General features: G+C 44.6%; 1 protein-coding gene across 1 annotated transcript in view; it reads left to right on the top strand.

The window, feature by feature from the left end:
• exoc3l1 (exocyst complex component 3-like 1) overlaps positions 1-19,769 on the top strand; it is a 74,611-nt gene that overhangs the window by 40,466 nt on the left and 14,376 nt on the right. Inside the window, exons 5-8 of the mRNA XM_078210289.1 lie at positions 6,827-6,952; positions 10,558-10,658; positions 17,064-17,171; positions 19,305-19,455. Coding sequence (XP_078066415.1) covers positions 6,827-6,952; positions 10,558-10,658; positions 17,064-17,171; positions 19,305-19,455 — 486 coding nt within the window. The remainder of the gene's footprint in view (positions 1-6,826; positions 6,953-10,557; positions 10,659-17,063; positions 17,172-19,304; positions 19,456-19,769) is intronic.

The following is a 19,769-nucleotide window of genomic DNA, read 5'->3' on the forward strand; positions in this document are numbered from 1 at the left end:
CTGTGTGGTGTTGCCTTCACCTGGCTCTACTTTAGCCGATCCAGTCATAGCCAGGGAATCTCCTGCAGTGGCTTTTCTTCCCTCCCATGCACCATTACCTCTGGAGTGCCCATGGGTCAGCATTCTTGCACTCCTTTCGTGTTAAGTTTCATCAAACAATGGCAACCTAACTGCACAACTGTTGCAAACAAAGGTCTCTGACAGTTTGTCTAGAACATTGGTTTCTATAAGCCCCCCACCAGTTATTTGTATAATCAAGGAGACCTCTGACAACTGGATTGGAGACCCAAATAGTTTCCATTAACTATCCTGTTCATATGGTCCTGGTGCCCTGTAGCTTGGGAAATGGATCTACACTCCATCACTCAATGATGTCATAGTGGTAACCACCAGTAACCATGAGTGATGTCACACTGGTAACCACCAATAATCATGGAGTGATGTCACACTGGTAACCATTGGGAACCATGAATGATGTCACGCTGGTAGCCATGGGGTGATGTCACACTGGTAACCACTGGTAACCAAGAATGATGTCACACTGGTAACTACTGGTCACCATGAGTGATGTCACACTGGTAACTACTGGTAAAATGGCTATAAGAGCTGGTCAAAGGCAAGGAATCCTGTGGCGAGTAACTCACCTCCTAATTCTCAAAGTCTGTCCACCTTCTACAAGTGCAAGTCAAAACATATCGGAACACTCTTCACCTGCCTGGATGAGTGCAGCTCCAACAACACTCAAGAAGTTTGACACCACCCGGAACAAAGCAGCCCACTTGATTGCTACCCTTTCCACAAACATTCAATTCCTCCACCACTGACGAACAATGGCAACAGTGTGTACCATCTACAAGAAGCAGTGCAGGAACTCAGCAAGGTTCCTTGGACAGCACCTTCCAAACCCATGACCGCTACCATTTGGAAGGACAAGAATAGCTGATTCCTGGGAACACCACCACCTGGAGGTTCCCTTCCAAGTCGCTCACCAACCTCACTTGGAAATACATCACTGTTTGTCCACTGTTGCTGGATCAAAATCTTGGATCTCCCTTCTTGTGGATGTGTACTTATACCACATGGACTGCAGTGGTTCAAGAATGCAGCTCACCACCACCTCCTCAAGGATAATTAGGGATGGGCTATAAATACTGGTCTAACCAGTGACGTCCACATCTCATAAATGAATTTTTAAAAACCCACAGGTAACCATGGGGTGATGTCACATTGGTAACCAAGCAACAGCATCTTGCTGGTAAACATGGGGTGGTATTACAGTTAACCACATGATGGTGTCACGCTGGGTATAAAGATGGGACATCGCGTGGGAACAGGATTGGGCTGTACCGTGTGTGAGTGGTGTGTGTGAATGTGGAGATTGAGTGAGGATGGGAGTGAATTATGGTAAAACTCTCTTTTCTCTTTGTGATTCCGAAATCTTGCAGATCTCTGCTGGGCAAGTATATGACTGTGGTTTCCAGAGAGAATTCAGATTAACATTCACCATGAATGAATAAGTCAAATTCTGCATGAACTTTGCTCAGGGAAGAGTATTCCATGATACAATCTGTCTTTCCATGAAAATTAGAAATCAGTGACCTTGCTGATTGGTGTCTTCACTGGAGCCTCGGTATAAAACATTTGGAAAAAACATTATTTTACTCATTAATAGTAAATAAATCTAGTTAAATTCCCAGGGTATATCCAATGAATTCAATAACTACTAACCAAATTGTACATACAAAGCCAGAACCCAGCAAGCATCGAGAGGAGCGGAGAGCATTGGTGGAAAACAACAATTTGTTAAAGCTTGAGAGTCCACCCAGCATAGTTATTTCATAAACTGCTGAATGGCACTAACTCACCTCAGCATACTATCAAGCCCCTTTAAGCTGGCTGTCCCTTTGTTCAACCCACTGGACTCTTGCTTCTGTTATACGATGGCGAAAAGAGGGGATAGTCTCCTGCCAGAAATCGGACCTTGGTTTGTTACTGGCAGTGAACAGTAATCAGGATCAAACTCAAGGTTAGCAGGCGGAGGGATGGGGGTGACTGTACAAAATAGGCAATTTGCATCAGTGACCTGTTAGAAACTCCTCCCAGTTTTCATATCTACTGGCTTCACTGCAGCTGTATGAGGTTAGCACAGTACAACGTTCACAACAGGTCATGAAAATTCAACTTCAGTATCAAATATTTTGGGTTTGTTGATGGGGAGGGATGGGAATTGGGAATGGAGAGGAGATGAAACAGAAGGGGATGGAATGGGAGAAGAGAAGGGAGGAGAAAAGAGGTGAGCAAATGGAGAAGAAGAAGAAGCCTCTATCCAGTAGTGTACGCAGGTATGAGTGCTGAGTCCCTTGCTCTGTATAGTGTACGTTAATGATCTAGACGTGATTGTGGAAGTATGATAAGTAAGCTCGCAGATGACAAGACAATTGTTGGTGTTGTAAATAGCATGGAGGAAAGCCTTAGATTACAAGGTGATGTGGACGGGCTGGTTAGATGGGCAGAACAGTGGCAAATGGTATTTAACCCTGAAAAGTGTGAGGTGATGTATTTTGAGAAGATCAACATGGCAAGGGAATACACAATGAACAGTAGGACACAAGGAAATACAGAGAACCACACGGACCTTGGGGTTACATGGCCAAAAAATCCCCGAAGGCAGCAGGACTGGTAGATAAGATGGTTAAGGAGACAAATGGGATATTTGCCTTTATTAGCCAAAGCAGAGAATTTAAGATCGGGGAGGTTATTTTGGAGCAATCTAAATCACTCGTTAGGCTGCTGCTAGAGTATTGTATGCAGTTCTGATTGCCACCCTATAGGAAGGATGTGATTGCACTAGAGAATGTGCAGAGGAGATTCACCAGGATGTTGCCTGGATTGGAACATTTCAACTATGAAGAGAGGCTGGGGTGGTTTCCTTAGATCAGAGAAGGCTGAGGGAGGACTTGAATGAGGTGTACAGGAATAAACTTTTCCCCTTAGCAGTGGGATGAATAACCAGAGGGCATAGATTTAAGGTAAGGAACAGGAGATTTAGAGGGGACTTGAGGAGAAACTTTTTCACCCAGAGGATGGTGGGAATCTGGAACTCACTGCCTGAAAGGGTGGTAAAGGCAGAAACCCTCACAACATTTAAGAAGCATTTAGATGAGCACTTGAAACGTCATAGCATACAAGGCTATGGACCAAGTGCTGCATATGGGATTAGAATAGATAGGTGCTTGATGGCTGGCATAGACATGATGGGTCAAAGGACCTCCTTCTGTGGTGTAAAACTCTATGGGAGGGATTCTCTGATCCTATCCATGCCTGCCCTGATGCAAGTGAGAACGGAGAATTTGGCATTCCAGCCAAATCTCCATTCACTGCAGCGGCACTGGAGAATCTCAGCCACGGACATGGAGGTTTTCGGCATATTAAGTGTAGGGAGGGAAGAGGAGAGGAAAGAAAGGAATCAGGAGAGAGAGGACAGAGTATTCATCCTGCCACAATGAAGTGCATACTCTTGGTAAGTGGGAAAAAGGTGGGGGCATTATTCTTAAGTATTTTCTCTGTGTGTGGTTGGTGTGGGGGTGAGGGGGATGGGGGGGTGGTTCTGTGAATAAATCTATGTTAAGGAACAACTGGCACCAGATTCCTCTTTTGCTCACTGAATGAGCAGTGAAATATAATGGAGAAGGAAAGATAAAGGAAAGAGTGTGAGGAGAGGAGAGAGGGGATAGCAGAGGTGGGTGGGGAGGAGAGAAAAAACATTGAGAATGGGGGAAAAGTAAGAGGGAGATTTATCTTGGGTGATAAGGTTCAATGAAGAGAAGTGTGAGGTAATGCAGGAAGAATATGGAGAGACAGTATAAAGAAAAGGGAGAAACTCTAAAGGAGGTGTAGGAATAGAGGGATCTTGGTGTATATGTGCAGAAGTTATTGAAGATGGTAGGGCATGTGGAAAGGGCAGTTAATAAACATCTAGTATCTCCCATTCCAATTCTTTTTCCACACCTAATGGTGCATTAAGACAGACTTTTGTCTGTTTCCATTGCTAGTAATTCGTGGAACAGGTTGTTAGTCTGTTGCCAGGGGCATATAGCTTGAAGGACACAATTCCACATCAGGTGTGGCTGACCAGGAGTTTCTCCTGCTCTTATTGCCAGCCCTTGATGTGTTTGGAAGATTTTGCAGGTTGACACTCAATCTGTTTGACCACATTATGAACACATCTTCCTTGGCCATCAAACCCAGGGGTGGCTCTCGAACCTGGAACTTCTGGCTCAAAGGCAGGATTGCTACTCACTGTGAAGTATCTTAAGCTTAATTGAGGCATTGAGTACAAGAATAAGGAGGTCATGTTGAAATTGTATAAGAAGACATTAATTAGGCCTCATCTGGAGTACTGCGTCCAGTTCTGGGCATCTACTGGAGGAAAGATGTGAAGGCATTGGAGACAGTGCACAGAAAATTCACAAGAATATTCCAGGGACAAAGAACTGTATCTTTGAGGATAGATTAGAACTGTTTTCCTTGGAGAAAAGAAAGCTGAGAGGAGACTTGATAAAGATATTCAAGATCCTGTGGGGTATGGACAGGGTAAATAGTGAGAAACTGTTTTCCACTCAAGAGAGCACCAAGAACTGGAGGACACATTCAAAATAATGGGCAAAAGGAGTAAAAGTGATGTGAGGGGAAAAAAAATTCACTCAGTGGGTGATTGGAGTCTGGACAAACTTCCTGAGAGGGTGGTGGAGGCAGCTTCGATCAAGGTATTCAAAAGAGAATTGGATTGCTTTCTGAAAATAAATAACGTGTAAAGTTACAGTGATAAGGCAGGTGAGTGGGATTAGATAGAATGCACTTTCAGAGAGCAAGTGCAGACTAGATGGGGCGAATGGCCTCCTTTTGCACCATAAAGATTCTGGTTGCTGTACTATTCTCTCAAAGGATAAAAAAAACAAGTCAGATGCTCCTGCCCCAATGCTAGATTAAGATTCTGGTTCCAGTCCAACTAAATACTTATTTTTAAGTTTCAAGGGTGATGAGATTGGTCTTGGGGAATTGAGATCAAATGGAGTGAGAAGTTCAACCAGTTCAATTCACTGTCCCAGCTTACAAGATCAATTCCATCTCCATTGAGTGTGGAGTTTGTGGTTTGTGCAGTAATTATACCTCATTCCAAAATGTCTTTCGCATGTCTGGTAACTACAAAATATTTGTTGCCAAATGTGTCATTGTACCAAGTATTGGTCAAAAGCTTATATTGTCTGAACACCCAATTTCAGAGACTTGTAGTTCTCTCAGTGATGTGGCATCTAATTGAAATATCACCCATCAAATTTGCTGGGTCGACCAGCCTTACAGTATTGGTGGAACATGGTATGATTGTTCAGAGAGAACATTCCCATCTGAGTCGTGAAGACCAGGTGATCTGATATAACTATCCACCCTGCTGACCTGGCACAATAAAGCTCAAAACTTTGACTTCCAGCACACCACATAAATAGGCCACAGTATAGCTAGCCAGTGATTCAGCCGTCACATAACCATCCCTGGTAGGAGCTTTAGTGAGAGGCTAGTGCAGGCCAGGTCCCTTGTCCTGTCTGTTGGAGTACACTCAACCCTGGAACACCTGGATAACAAAGACACTTGTGTTAGACTCCTATTTATTGATGATAGCTCAATCTTCAACACCATTATTCCTACAAAGCTCAACTCCAAACACCGTGGCCTGGGGCTCAGCTCCTCCCTCTGCTACTGGATCTTAGACTTCCTAACCCACAGATCACAATCAGTAAGGATAGGCAATGACACCTCCTCCACGATTATCCTCAACACTGGTGCCCCTTACTATAAGTCTTATACACTTATAACTGTCTGGACAAATTTCACTCCAACTTGATTCTCAAGTTTGCTGATGTCACCATCTCAAACAATGATGAGATGGACAGGAAAGAGATAGAGAATCTTGTGAATTGGTGTGAGGACAATAATCTCTCCCTCAATGTCAGTAAAATGAAGGAGATGGCCATTGACTTCATAAAGCGTAGTGGAGGACATGCCCCTGCTTTCATCAACTGGGATGAAGTGGAAATGGTCGAGATCTTCAAATCGCGAGGTGTCCAGATAGCCAACAACCTCTCCTGGTCCCTCCAAGCCGATGTAAGTTAAGAAAGCCCACCAACGCCTCTACTTTCACAGGAGGCCAAGGAAATTTGACATGTCCACTACGACTCTCACCAATGTTTACAGATGCACTATAGAAAGCATCCTTTCCAGATGGTATGGCTCCTGCTCTGACCAAGACTGCAAGAAACTACAAAAGGTAGCCCAGTCCATCACGCAAACCCGTCTCCCATCCATCCACTTCATCTGCGCTTGCTGCTGCCTCAAAAAGCAGCCAGCATAATCAAGGATCCCATGCACCCCCTCTTCCACTTTCTTCCATCGAGAAAAAGATACAAAAGTCTGAGGTCACGTACCAACCGACTTAACAGCTTCTTCCCTGCTGCTGTCAGACTTTTGAATGGACCTACGTTATATTAAACTAATCTTTCTCTACACTCTAGCTCTGACTGTAACACCACATTATTCACCCACTCCTTTCCTTCTCCCCTAGGTACTCTATGAATGGTATGCTTTGTCTGAGTAGCACGCAAGAATCAATACTTTTCACTGGATACCAATACATGTGAAAATAATAAATCAAATCAAAAAAGTAAAACATTGCTCGGGTGGCTGATTAAACTGAGAGCGAAAAAGCCAGAATTGTCAATAGAGTCCGAGCTGTTTAAAATGAACCTTGATTTTCATGATTTCTTCCTTCTAGCTTGCTGTGTCAGATTGGATGCAGAAAGCTCTGGAAGCTGAGGTGAATGACTGGTACAGAGAGGAGGAACCTGAGTCTGACCATGAGGGTTACTGCCATTCCAGCTTGCCGGTGATTGTGACCCAGGTCAGTGAAAGGCCAGCATTATAATGTGAGCCCAGTGCATTTAGCTTGTTGAGAGTCATGGACGGTGCATGGGGCATGATGTGCTGGGAGTACCTTGGGGCACTGAGGGCCAGCATCCAGTTGCTGTCATGACATTTTCTGTTTTCTTTTATACAGTATGTAGATTAACTCATATCTGCTTGTTTTGAAATAAAAAAGCAACAAGTAAGAGTGATTAAATGTGGATTACAGGGTCAAAGGTAGGGTTCTGAAGACTGTGGAGGAACAGAGAGATCTTGGGGTCCATATCCACAGATCTCTAAAGGTTGCCACTCAAGTGGATAGAGTTGTGAAGAAGGCCTATAGTGTGTTAGCTTTTATTAACAGGGGGTTGGAGTTTAAGAGCCGTGGGGTTATGCTGCAACTGTACAGGACCTTGGTGAGACCACATTTGGAATATTGTGTGCAGTTCTGGTCACCTCACTATAAGAAGGATGTGGAAGCGCTGGAAAGAGTGCAGAGGAGATTTACCAGGATGCTGCCTGGTTTGGAGGGTAGGTCTTATGAGGAAAGGTTGAGGGAGCTAGGGCTGTTCTCTCTGGAGCGGAGGAGGCTGAGGGGAGACTTAATAGAGGTTTATAAAATGATGAAGGGGATAGATAGAGTGAACGTTCAAAGACTATTTCCTCGGGTGGATAGAGCTATTACAAGGGGGCATAACTACAGGGTTCGTGGTGGGAGATATAGGAAAGATATCAGAGGTAGGTTCTTTACGCAGAGAGTGGTTGGGGTGTGGAATGGACTGCCTGCAGTGATAGTGGAGTCAGACACTTTAGGAACATTTAAGTGGATATTGGATAGGCACATGGAGCACACCAGGATGATAGGGAGTGGGATAGCTTGATCTTGGTTTCAGATAAAGCTCGGCACAACATCGTGGGCCGAAGGGCCTGTTCTGTGCTGTACTGTTCTATGTTCTATGTTCTATGACCCTACTCTCAGCAGAAGGGAAGATTCTTCCTTCTTCCCAGGGCCTCCCCGAAGCTCCATGGTTGCCATGGTGAGGCCCTCTAACTGAAATAAAACCCGAGTCTTTCATGATCCCTTTGCACACGGATTGCTAGCACAATCAGTCATATTGGAGTAACTCAAACTTCTCGGACACTATGAATCTACAGCCCTGATAACCTGAGGTCATGGTACCAATTTTTACCCCTAACCTGGGGGTTCGGAAGCTGTGGTTCAGTGGTAGCACCATCACCAAGTCAAAAGTTTGTGGTTTAAATGCCACTGCAGAAACTTGATCATGTAATCTAGGCTAGCACATCAGTGCTGTACTGAGGGAGTGTGCCACTGTTGGAAGTATCTTTTTTGGATGAGATGTTCAATCAAGGTTCTGCCTACCCTCTCAAGTGGATGTAAAAATGAGATGTCATGGCACTAACTTAAAGAAGAGCAGGGGAGTTATCCCTGGTGCTCTGACCAATATTTATCTCTCAACCCACATTGTTTGGGGCAGCACGGTGGCACAGTGGTTAGCACTGCTGCCTCACAGCGCCGGGCCCTGGGTTTGATTCCAGCCTCTGTGTGGAGTTTGCACATTCTCCCCGTGTCTGCGTGGGTTTCCTCCGAGTGCTCTGGTTTCCTCCCACAGTCCAAAGATGTGTGGGTTCGGTTGATTGGCCATGCTAAATTGACCTTAGTGCCAGGGGATTAGTAGGGTAAATATGTGGGGTTATGGGAATATGGACTGGGTGGGATTGTGGTCGGTGCAGACTCGATGGGCCGAATGGCCCCCTTCTGCACTGTAGGGATTCTATGAATAAGATTTATTGGAACATCATCACATTGCTGTTGTGGGATCTTGCTGTGTGCAAATTGGCTGTTGTGTTTCCTACAGTGACTACACCTCCGAAATACTTTATTGGCTGTAAAGTGCTTTGGGACATCTGAAGGTTGTGAAAATCATTTCCTTTTTTAGTTTTTTTTAGCTGCTGACTCACCTGTGCCAAAGCCCCCCTAGTGTCAGGTACCCACCCGCACCCACCCAATTTTCCATGGGTGGGGTTGACGATGAGAATAGGCTATTTGACCATGTTGGACAGCACAGATGAAACTGCCCTAGCCTCACCAAATATCCACACACAGGATTACTGGACTGGGATCCGAAGCAAGAACACTGGTTGTTATTTTCTCCCACACTTAACCCAGGGACATTCATACCAATCTGACAAACACTTGGCCTGAAATTTCCACCAGTGGTCAGGGCACCAAATCTGCACTCGCTGACAGTGGGACCTCCCTGGTAATTTTACCACAGGTAGCCTCCTAATTGGTCATCTATGAGCCTGTCACCTGACTTGGGACAGCAGGTAGGTTCCTGATGCTGCCAGCCCAATCAGAGGGCCAGCAGCTAGCCTGAAGCACTGGTTGCTTGAGTGCGAGAGCAAGTAATTTCCAAAAATAAAACATTTGGGGGGCTGGGGTTCAGAGACGACACTCCTCTGGGGAGATTGAAGCGCCCTCAGTTCCCTGCTTGCAGTTCCCTCTTTGGGCCTTAGAGAGGGGTGGGGTGGGGGATGGGGATCACCTGTCAGCAAAATGTCAGTGGCTTAGCTGTCAAATGTCAATGGCTTAGCTGTAAAATTCCCCCCAGGGGGCCCTTTGCATCTTAGCTGGCTTCAGAGGAATATCCCATAGCATGGCTGACATGGTTCCCCCGCTATTTTACCCCTCCCCTCCCAATTCTCAACCCACCACCAAAAGGCCAGTAATTCAAGTCGTGGTCTTGAAGGCAATGAGAGGATTTGAAAGGGCAGATTGAGAGAAAATATTTATCTGGTGGAAGAGTCCAGAGCAAGGGTGCAAAATCTTTTTTCGCACAAAGCGTGGTGAAAATCTGGAAGTCCCTCCTCTCAAAAAGCTTCAATCAAATTAAAATTTCAAAACTGTTCTAATGTTCCTCACCAATATCCCAACTCGGATCATGAACTGATGGATAGAACGATCGAAACCCGCGACCTCTACCATCTAAAAGGACAAGAGCAGTAGATACCTGGCAACACCACCACCTGAAAGCTCCCCTCCAAGTCACTCAGCATCCTGACTTGGAAAAATATCACCGTTCCTTCACTATCACCTGGTCAAAATCCTGGAACTCCCTCTCTAACAGCACTGTGGGCGCACATACACCTCACGGACTACAGCGGTTCAAGGAGGCAGCTCATCACAACCTTGTTAAGGGTAATCAGGGGTGGGTAATAAATGCTGCTCTAGCCAATTCAATTGAAATCATAATTCACGTAATGAAGAATGAATTCGGAATGGGAACGGTGACTATCTAATAAGTATGGGTCATTATCTGAACCTGTGATACACCCTAGCGCTCAGCATCTAGGTGGATGCAGTGCATAAACTGACCAGTTAGAAAACCAACTCAATAATGCAGTTCCAACAGTTTCTATATAACTAATATAATAGTAAAATGAATAATAACTGAAATTTTAAAGGAGATGAACAGCTATCCTCATTCAATTGGAGCTTCCTGACAGGTGTTAAGTTATACCTTGTGTTGTGTTTTGTGCACAGTTGCCTCAACCTTCAAACTTTGCTCTTTTTTCATCTAGATGCTGGAAGAGAATGTCCAGGTGGCGATGGTGATCGGTGACTCCCTCAAGGATCAAGTGGTGGCCATGGCCCTGCAGGAACTGGAGTCTTTCCTCTACAGGTAACCTATTAATATAGGAATTGGTGTTATTGTTCATACTCTCTGCACAGCTCATAGCTCAGACCGTGACCATAAAATAGTGCCTTTTATTTGAGAGAAACTGTTAAAGTGTGTCACAATTTCCCAACCCAACAGATAAATAAATCTGTTGACTATAAATAATTGTGTCTTTTGAACAGAACTAGACAAGCAAGAAGTTGAAGGGTGTTTGAAAGGACGCTGAGCAGCTCAAATAAGCAAACTCACCAGATTAGTTAAGTGTCTATCAAATGGCCAGTTTGTCAAATCTGTGGGGTTCTCCCAATTTCCACCATTGCTTTCCCAGAAATCCTGGTAAAAAACAGTCAGTTACAGCATCTTTCTAGCTTATCTGTCCTTCTTGAGCAACTGTGTAATTGGAGACCAAGAGAATCACCATATAAGTTTATCCTAGCAAATTTGATTTATTTTGGACTTTCAGGAATTATTTGCCAAAAAAGATCTCAACGAACCTGCTCATCTGTGTAATTTGGTGTGCAATGCAGCACTGAATGCGCCGCTGAATGGTAGCACACCTTAGCTGGGCCCAGGTTCATGCAAGATTCACACCCACTTATAACTAGACTGCACCACTTATAATTAGACTGCACCACTGAAAGATGAGGCAAATTCTCGCTGCAGCAGGGGCTGGAGCTGTCTGGGGAGATATTTGTAAACTTTCAAGCAGTACCTGAAATGGCACATCAGGCAAGAGGATATACCCTCCAGGTTTTCGGATTTTGCACTGGAGTTACTGATGCAGGAGCTGGTTTAGAGGAGAGAGATTCTCACACCTCAGGGGGCCAGGAGGCCCTTGAGACAGGTACTTATGAGGCAGTAGTGATCAATGCCATCAGTCTGACACTGAGGACCTGGATGCAGTGCTGCAAGAAGTTCAATGACCTCACACAAGTGGTCAAGGTCAGTGAATGTATCCTCACATGCGGAATGGTGGCACAATGGTTAGCATTGCTGCCTCACAATTCTGACCTTGAGTGACTGCCTGTGTGGAGTTTGCACATTCGACCCCATGTCCGCATGGGTTTCCTCCAGCTGCTCCCGTTTTCTCCCACAGTCCAAAGCTGTGCAGGTTAGGTGGATTCAATTGGCCATGCTAAATTGTCCCTTCGAATCCAAAGATCCTAAATGAATATTCCTCATCAGTATTTACCGTTGAGAAAAGCATGGATGTTAGGGAACTTGGGGAAATAACTATTGATGTCTTGAGGAGTGTACATATTACAGAGAAGGAGGTGCTGGAAGTCTTAAAGCGCATCAAGGTAGATAAATCTGCGGGACCTGATGAAGTATATCCCAGGACGTTGTGGGAGGCTAGGGAGGAAATTGCGGGTCCCCTAGCCGAGATATTTGAATCATCGATAGTCACGGGTGAGGTGCCTGAAGATTGAAGAGTGGCAAATATTGTGCCTTTGTTTAAAAAGGGCTGCAGGCAAAAGCCTGGGAACTACAGGCCAGTGAGCCTCACATCTGTGGTGGGTAAATTGTTGGAAGGTATTTTGAGAGACAGGATCTACAGGCATTTAGAGATGCAAGGACTGATTAGGGACAGTCAGCATGGCTTTGTGAGTGGAAAATCATGTCTCACAAATTTAATTGAGTTTTTTGAAGGGGTAACCAAGAAGGTAGATGAGGGCAGTGCAGTTGATGTTGTCTACATGGACTTTAGCAAGGCCTTTGGCAAGGTACCGCATGGTAGGTTGTTGCATAAAGTTAAATCTCACGGGATCCAGGGTGAGGTATCTGAATGGATACAAAATTGGCTTCTTGACAGAAGCTAGAGGGTGGTTGTAGAGAGTTGTTTTTCAAACTGGAGGCCTGTGACCAGCGGTGTGCCGAGGGATCAGTGCTGGGCCCACTGTTATTTGTCATTTATATTAATGATTTGGATGAGAATATAGGGGGCATGGTTAGTAAGTTTGCAGATGACACCAAGATTGATGGCATGGTGGACAGTGAGGAAGGTTATCTCCAATTGCAGCGGGATCTTGATCAATTGGGCCAGTGGGCTGACAAATGGCAGATGAAGTTTAATTTAGACAAATGCGAGGTAATGCATTTTGGTAGATTGAACCAGGGCAGGACTTACTCAATTAATGGTAGGGCATTGGGGAGAGTTACAGAACAAAGAGATCTAGGGGTACATGTTCATAGCTCCTTGAAAATGGAGTCATAGGTAGACAGAGTGGTGAAGAAGGCATTCGGCATGCTTGGTTTCATTGGTCAGAACATTGAATACAGGAGTTGGGACGTCTTGTTAAACTTGTACATGACATTGGTAAGGCCACACTTGGAATACTGTGTGCAATTCTGGTCACCCTATTATAGAAAGGATATTATTAAACTAGAAAGAGTGCAGAAAAGATTTACTAGGATGCTACCGGGACTTGATAGATTGAGTGATAAGGAGAGGCTGAATAGACTGGGACTTTTTTCTCTGGAGCGTAGGAGGCTGAGGGGTGACCTTATAGAGGTCTATAAAATAATGAGGGGCATAGACAAGGTAGATAGTCAATATCTTTTCCCAAAGGTAGGGGAGTCTAAAACTAGAGGGCATAGGTTTAAGGTGAGAGGGGAAAGGTACGAAAGTGCCCAGAGGGGCAATTTTTTCACGCAGAGGGTGGTGAGTGTCTGGAACAAGCTGCCAGAGGTAGTAGTAGAGGCGGGTACAATTTTATCTTTTAAAAAGCATTTAGATAGTTACATGGGTATGATGGGTATAGAGGGATATGGGCCAAATGCGGGCAATTGGGATTAGTTTAGGGGTTTTTTAAAAAAAAGGGCGGCATGGACAAGTTGGGCCGAAGGGCCTGTTTCCATGCTGTAAACTTCTATGACTCTATGATATGTAGGTTAGGTGGATTAGCCATGGTAAATGCGCAGGGTTACGGGGAAAGGACAGAGGGGTGGGATGCTCTTTCAGAGAGTTGGCGCAGACTCGAAGGGCCAAATGGCCTCCTTCTGCAAGGTAGGGGTTCTATGCTATGTCCCCCCAAGTGCACCATTGGCATCCACATTGCTTTGTTCACCTTACCCCCTTCACTCACCTACCAAAAATATATCACAACTACAATCCAAACCACATATATGCTTCACAAACCCTTACCCATAGATGGACACTTACATCTTGGAGCTTACACTTACTGCCACCAAGCACAGCACCCACTCCCAGTTGACTTAACCAACTTTTCCCAAGTCCTCCAATAATCCAGTACTCCCAAGAACTCTGCAACAGCTAGTAAATAGTCAAATTAAACTAACCTGCAAATTGGATGGTAATGTCTTTAAATGGCAGAGGGAAGGCGTTTGAGGGTGGAGCACTTCTGCACAGCTGAATGCATGTTCAGCTGCACCCATTTATGGAATGGTATTAACTGGAGCAGTGAGGTCCAAAATGTCAGGTTATGCCTAAAATCAGAGTAAGATGCTGATCTGCCTACTCAGCATCCTGTCGATAAACACATGTAATACCTGCACCATCACTTTCAGCAATGTGGCAACCGGCACAGGTCACATCTGGGGTGAACCCCGCCTGATTCTTTACCTCAACCAGCTCCAGTAGTACCAAACCTACTGTCATGATTCATGTCAACTTGCCCTCATGTAAGGGGGTGGAGTGGAATGATCAGATGTAGAGGCCGGGTAATCAGATGTTAATATATTCCAATGGGGATTCCTGCTATATCGTTGGCGAGAGAGTAGGGACAATCACAAGGAAAGTCCCACCAGCGTAAATCGCGTTTTGGGCCTCCTAAGGGAATTTCTGGCTTCTGCCCACCGAAAAAGGGAGCGTAAAATCACCCCCACTGTTTTTCCACCGATCTTCAGAAAAGAGGGATTTCTGTGGAAGTCTGGTTCCACAGTATCTTAAATGTGACATCTCCTCTGCTGCGCATCACACATATTCATCGCAATCTGTTGGACAGATTTGGTGAATAATTCAAACCTGCTGATTGTCTGGGGTTCTTTGTATTTTACTCTATTTCCCCAGCCTGTAGAAACCATTCTACCCCCAAACCAGTCTAAGTAAAGTTCTGACACTTTGCCAGGATACAGCTGCTCAGGTCAACACAACTGGCGGCAGATTTTCAACCATAGAGTCAGGGGAGGGGTGGAGGGGGAGGAGTTTCTCAAATATCAGCACTGAATATTTACACACACACACACACTCAATGGTGACAGGGAATAGTAGTCAGACTTATCTCCCTCACTCCAACCCAGGAATGCTGACGTTCATCACAGTTCCCTCATTGCTATAGCTGAGGTCAACTAACTCAACACAGGCCAGACCAGAATTTTGGGACCTTGATAACACATGAGGGCAACCCACATATTCTCATGGTTACCTAGGAGTGGGCAGTAAATTCTACCCTTGCCGGCGACATCCATAAATAATAAAAAAACAAAGGGGCTGGTTTTAATCAGCAGTTCACAGGTCTGACTGAGTTGGAATGTGTTCTGAGTAACCGATTTAACAAGCACTGTTTTCCTTGACAGACCCTTCACTCCAACGTCCGGTGATGTTTCTAATGTGAGAGTTCAGTATAGGGTTCAATTGGCTCTGTTGGCTAGATGACTCGAGTGTGGAGCAGAATAATGCCAACAACTGTGGTAGTGAATGCAGGCCTGTCTCCTTACGTTCATGTGGAGTGGTGACCCTCAAGCTCTGCAACCAAATGTCTCCCTCCTTCTGTGGTCCTTTGTGGACTATATCTAATTACTTTAAATTATCTGAAAGTTCAGAATCAGATATAGTCCCTGTGATAGTTGGGCACCTTTAAGAGGTGTATATCAGAAGTGACCCGATTGCCCAGTGGGGAATGAATACAGCGATCTCAGAGCAGAGTGTGGGCTTTTGCAGCTGCATTGATCCGGGAGCTGAGAATGAACACATCGATTGTAGTTAACTAGTAATAAACCCATTGTTGCTTGTTAGCTAACTGGTGGTCACCAATTATTGCATTTAATACACTCCCCATTGCCTATAGTGGAGTGTTGCTATTAATGCAGCTTGCCCAGGATGGGAAATAATGAGAGGATCACATTACTGAATCAACTCCTGAAAATTCCTTGTAATTAAAAATGCTTCTTCATTATCTTTTTGGAATATTAGTATTTTCCTTGAACATAGGAATTCTAACCTTGTGGGACATGCAATGTAAAAGGGGATGTTTATTAACATTTCCCTCTCTTTATCTCCAGTTCAGCGTGTGGTCCAGAATAATGCCAACAGCCCAGGTTCAGATCCCATTCCAGCTGAGGTAGCCTTGGGCACTGCCTCCTCACCTCCACCATGCTGGTTGCAGAGTGGTGCCCCTCGAGCTATATAACCAAGTGTCTCTCCCTCTCTCTCTGATAGAGATGCTGATGGTCCCATGTGGACTAGGCTAATTACCTTACCTCACTCTCCCCAGTCTGTGCAAGTCTCTGAAATGTGCTGAAGGGATGCAAAACACATGCCTCAGGTTGCAGAGTCATTGAATACCTTATAAACAATGCCTTTGTAATGTCAAGGTAAATGCTTGGCATCATTTACTGGACAAAAGATCATTGACCTGAAACATTAGCTCTGTTTCTCTCTTCACAGATACTGTCAGACCTGCTGAGTATTTCCAGCATTCTCTGCCTTTATGCCAGCAATAGGCGATGATAACATAGGAACATAGGAAATAGAAGCAGGAATAAGCCATCCAACCAGTTCTGCCATTCAAACAAATCATGACTGATCATCTACCTCTATGCCATTTTTCTCCACTATCACCTTATCCCTCAATGTCCTTAGTATTCATAAATCGATCTCTGTCTTAAATGACTGAGCCTCCATAGCCCCCTAGGGTAGAGAATTCCAAAGGTTCACTACCCTCAGAATGAAGAAGTTCCTCCTCATCTCAGTCCTAAATGGCTTGCCCTTTATTCTGAGATTGTTTCCCCTAGTTATAGACTCGCCAGTCAGGGGAAGCATCCCATCTATATCTAACCCATCACGCCTTATAACAACTTTGTAAGTTTCAATGAGATCACCTCTCATTCTTTGAAACTCTAGAGACGACTAGCCCACTTTCCTCAATCTCTAAGACAATCCCGCCATCCCAGGAATCAGAATGGTGAACCTTTGTTGCACTCCCTCTGTGGCAAGTATATCCTTCCTCAGATAAGGAAACTAAAACTGTACACAGTACTCCAGGCACAGTCTCACCAAGGCTCTATTGCAACAAGTCATCTTTATTCCTGTACTCAAATCTCCTTCCGATGAAGGCCAACATACCATTCAGCTTCCTAATTGTGTTTTTAATAAGTGGGGAGGGTGTAAGTGGCGGGGAATCTTCCTGAACCTTCTCCAATTTAATCTTTATGTACCTTTCTCTATAGGTTCCGGGAGGCTGCCATCAGTTATGGAAAGAAACGACAAAAGGAATCCCAACCCAAGTATTACCTGCTGTACCTGCTGGCTGCCGTCAACAATTGTATAGCATTCAGGTACGCAGCCTGAACATGGCTCCTAGATGTTTCAAAGCACTCTGTAGCCATTGAAGTACTTTGTGCAATGTAACCACTTCCTGTAATGTAGGAAATATGGCAGCTGATTTGTGCACAGCAAGCTCCCGCAAACAACAAAGTGATAATGTCCGTAAATCTGTTGTATTGTGGTGTTGATTGAAGGATAAATATTGGCCAGGGCACTGGCAGTCATTCCCCTGCTCTTCTTCGAAATAGTGTAATTGATCTTATACATCTAAGACAATTCTGCCATCCCAGGAATCAGAATGGTGAACCTTTGTTGCACTACCGCTGTGGCAAGTATATCCTTTCTCAGATAAGGAAACTAAAACTGTACACAGTACTTCAGGTACAGTCTCACCAAGGCTCTATTGCAACAAGTCATCTTTATTCCTGTACTCAAATCTCCTTCCAATGAAGGCCAGCATACCATTCAGCTTCCTAATTGTGTTTTTAATAAGTGGGCCTCAGTTTAATCTCTATAACATCTCATCTAAAAGGCAGCACCTCCAACCGAGCAGCACTCCACCAGTACAGTGTTATCTTCATTTTTTTCCTTCATGCTCAAGCCCTGGAGTGCGATTTAAAACCCAGGAGGTGAGAGTGCTGCCAACAGAGCCACAATTTACCTGAACAGTTACATTAGTCAAGTGCTGCAGCTCAATGAGACGCAGTCTCATGTGAAACATGGTCAGCAGGAGGGTAAGATTAAGTCTTACACGCCTCCCTTTCCCCTTGATAAAGTCACCACCCAATCTACTGACACACACAAGCTAAGAAGGCTTCAGACCTAGCTTCAGGCTACGCTGAGTGTGTTGCTCACTCAGGTTCCGTGAACCTCAGACCTCGAATGGGGTGGGGTGAATAATCCCACAGGCTTCTAACCCCTGGTCAGTGGTCAGTGATCTCATCTGGATAATGCAAGTGTGCAAGTGCTGGGGTGAACACAGAATGTTAACTGTGGTCAAATAGGACACCAAAACTTAACATCTTGTAGAATGGCCAATTGTCAATTGCAGCCCAGCTTGAATTTATCCTGAAAGTTCTGGAACCATTGGGGAGTAATCCTTAAAGTTTAAAGGTCAGGTGTGGCACAGTTGCCATACTCTTGTCTCTGAGTCAGAAGCCCTGTGTTGGAGACACGCTCTCGAGAACAAAATCCAAGCCACACTCCATTCAGTTGAGTGCTGTTGGTGGATCTTGGTGTGTGTAAATTATCTGCTGTAATTCCTACATTTGAATATTTCTCTAACTTATTTCATTGGCGTAAGGTGCTTTGGGACATCCTAAAGTTGCGAAAGGTTCTGCATAAATGGAAGTATCTTGATCCTTACATATGTACATTATTACTTTACCCTCCTCACATTGTGCTACTAAGTCTTAGAGATCAAAAGGCCACAGCACCAGGACTCAAGCCATGGAACTGTAGATTGGAGCCACGATAGCATCTAATGCCCCGGGATTGAGAGTTGAAAGACAAAGGGGCAGGGGAGGATCCTCCTGCCCAGTAACCACTGCTGTACAGTGCATTTGCAGGTATAAAAACATAAGAAATAGCATGGAGACTATTCAGCCCTTTGAGCCTGCTCTACCATTCAATTCAATCATGGATGATCTTTGGCCTCAGCTCCTTTTTCTGCAATGTCCCCACATCCCTTAGTTTTCAAAAATCTATTGACATCAGTCTTGAATGTAATCAACAACTGAACATTCACAACCTCCTGGAGTAGAGAATTCCAAAGATTCACAACCCTCTGAGTGAAGAAATGTTTCCTCATCCCAATCTAAAGTAGCTGACTCCTTCTCCTGAGACTGTGACCCAGTGCTCTAGATTCCCCAGGCAGGACAGTGAGGATATTAGAGGAAGAAGAAACTTAGCCATTTTGGTATTGCAGGCCACAGCTGATTTGCTCATGTTACCCATCATCAGGTGAAGAACCAGTATGTTGGCTCAATGACTAACTGACTGTTAATATTCACACATGAAAGACAGAAACTTGAGGAGAGCTGGGAGCTGCTCTCTATGTCGGAAGGAATAGGAACGATTTAGTTTTAATTGGACAGGTGCTGCAACATTAAGTTAATATTAACACCATCCTCTTTGTGTTTTAGGAGATCTGTCCAATGGCTGCAGCAACAGTGCGGCCAGGGTTCCCATGGAGACTATTGCAGTAAATTGCCTCACTCCATTGATACCGCTGTAGACCGAGCTCTGAAAAAAGGCTGCAGACTGCTAATAGATGAGATGCTTTCAGAACTAAAGGTACTTTATCGTACAAATATCGGAGAGAGTTGGTGTGCTTCTGGAAGCTAAAAGGCCAGTGTTTATTGGGTGCAGTAACATGATGCTTATATTACAGGATTAATAATCTGGAGGCTTGGATTAATAATCTAGAAAATTGTGTGTTCAAAACCCACCATAGCAATTTGAGAACTTGAATTCAGCTTGAAAAATTAACATCAATAAAAATTATCTAACCAGATTGACATAAAAACCAAATGGTTTACCAATATCCTTTAGAGAAGGAAAGCTGCAATACTTACCCAGTCTGTGATCCCCAGTCCCACATCAATGTT

This window comes from Mustelus asterias, chromosome 4, assembly GCF_964213995.1.
Source record: "Mustelus asterias chromosome 4, sMusAst1.hap1.1, whole genome shotgun sequence".
NCBI lineage: Eukaryota > Metazoa > Chordata > Chondrichthyes > Carcharhiniformes > Triakidae > Mustelus > Mustelus asterias.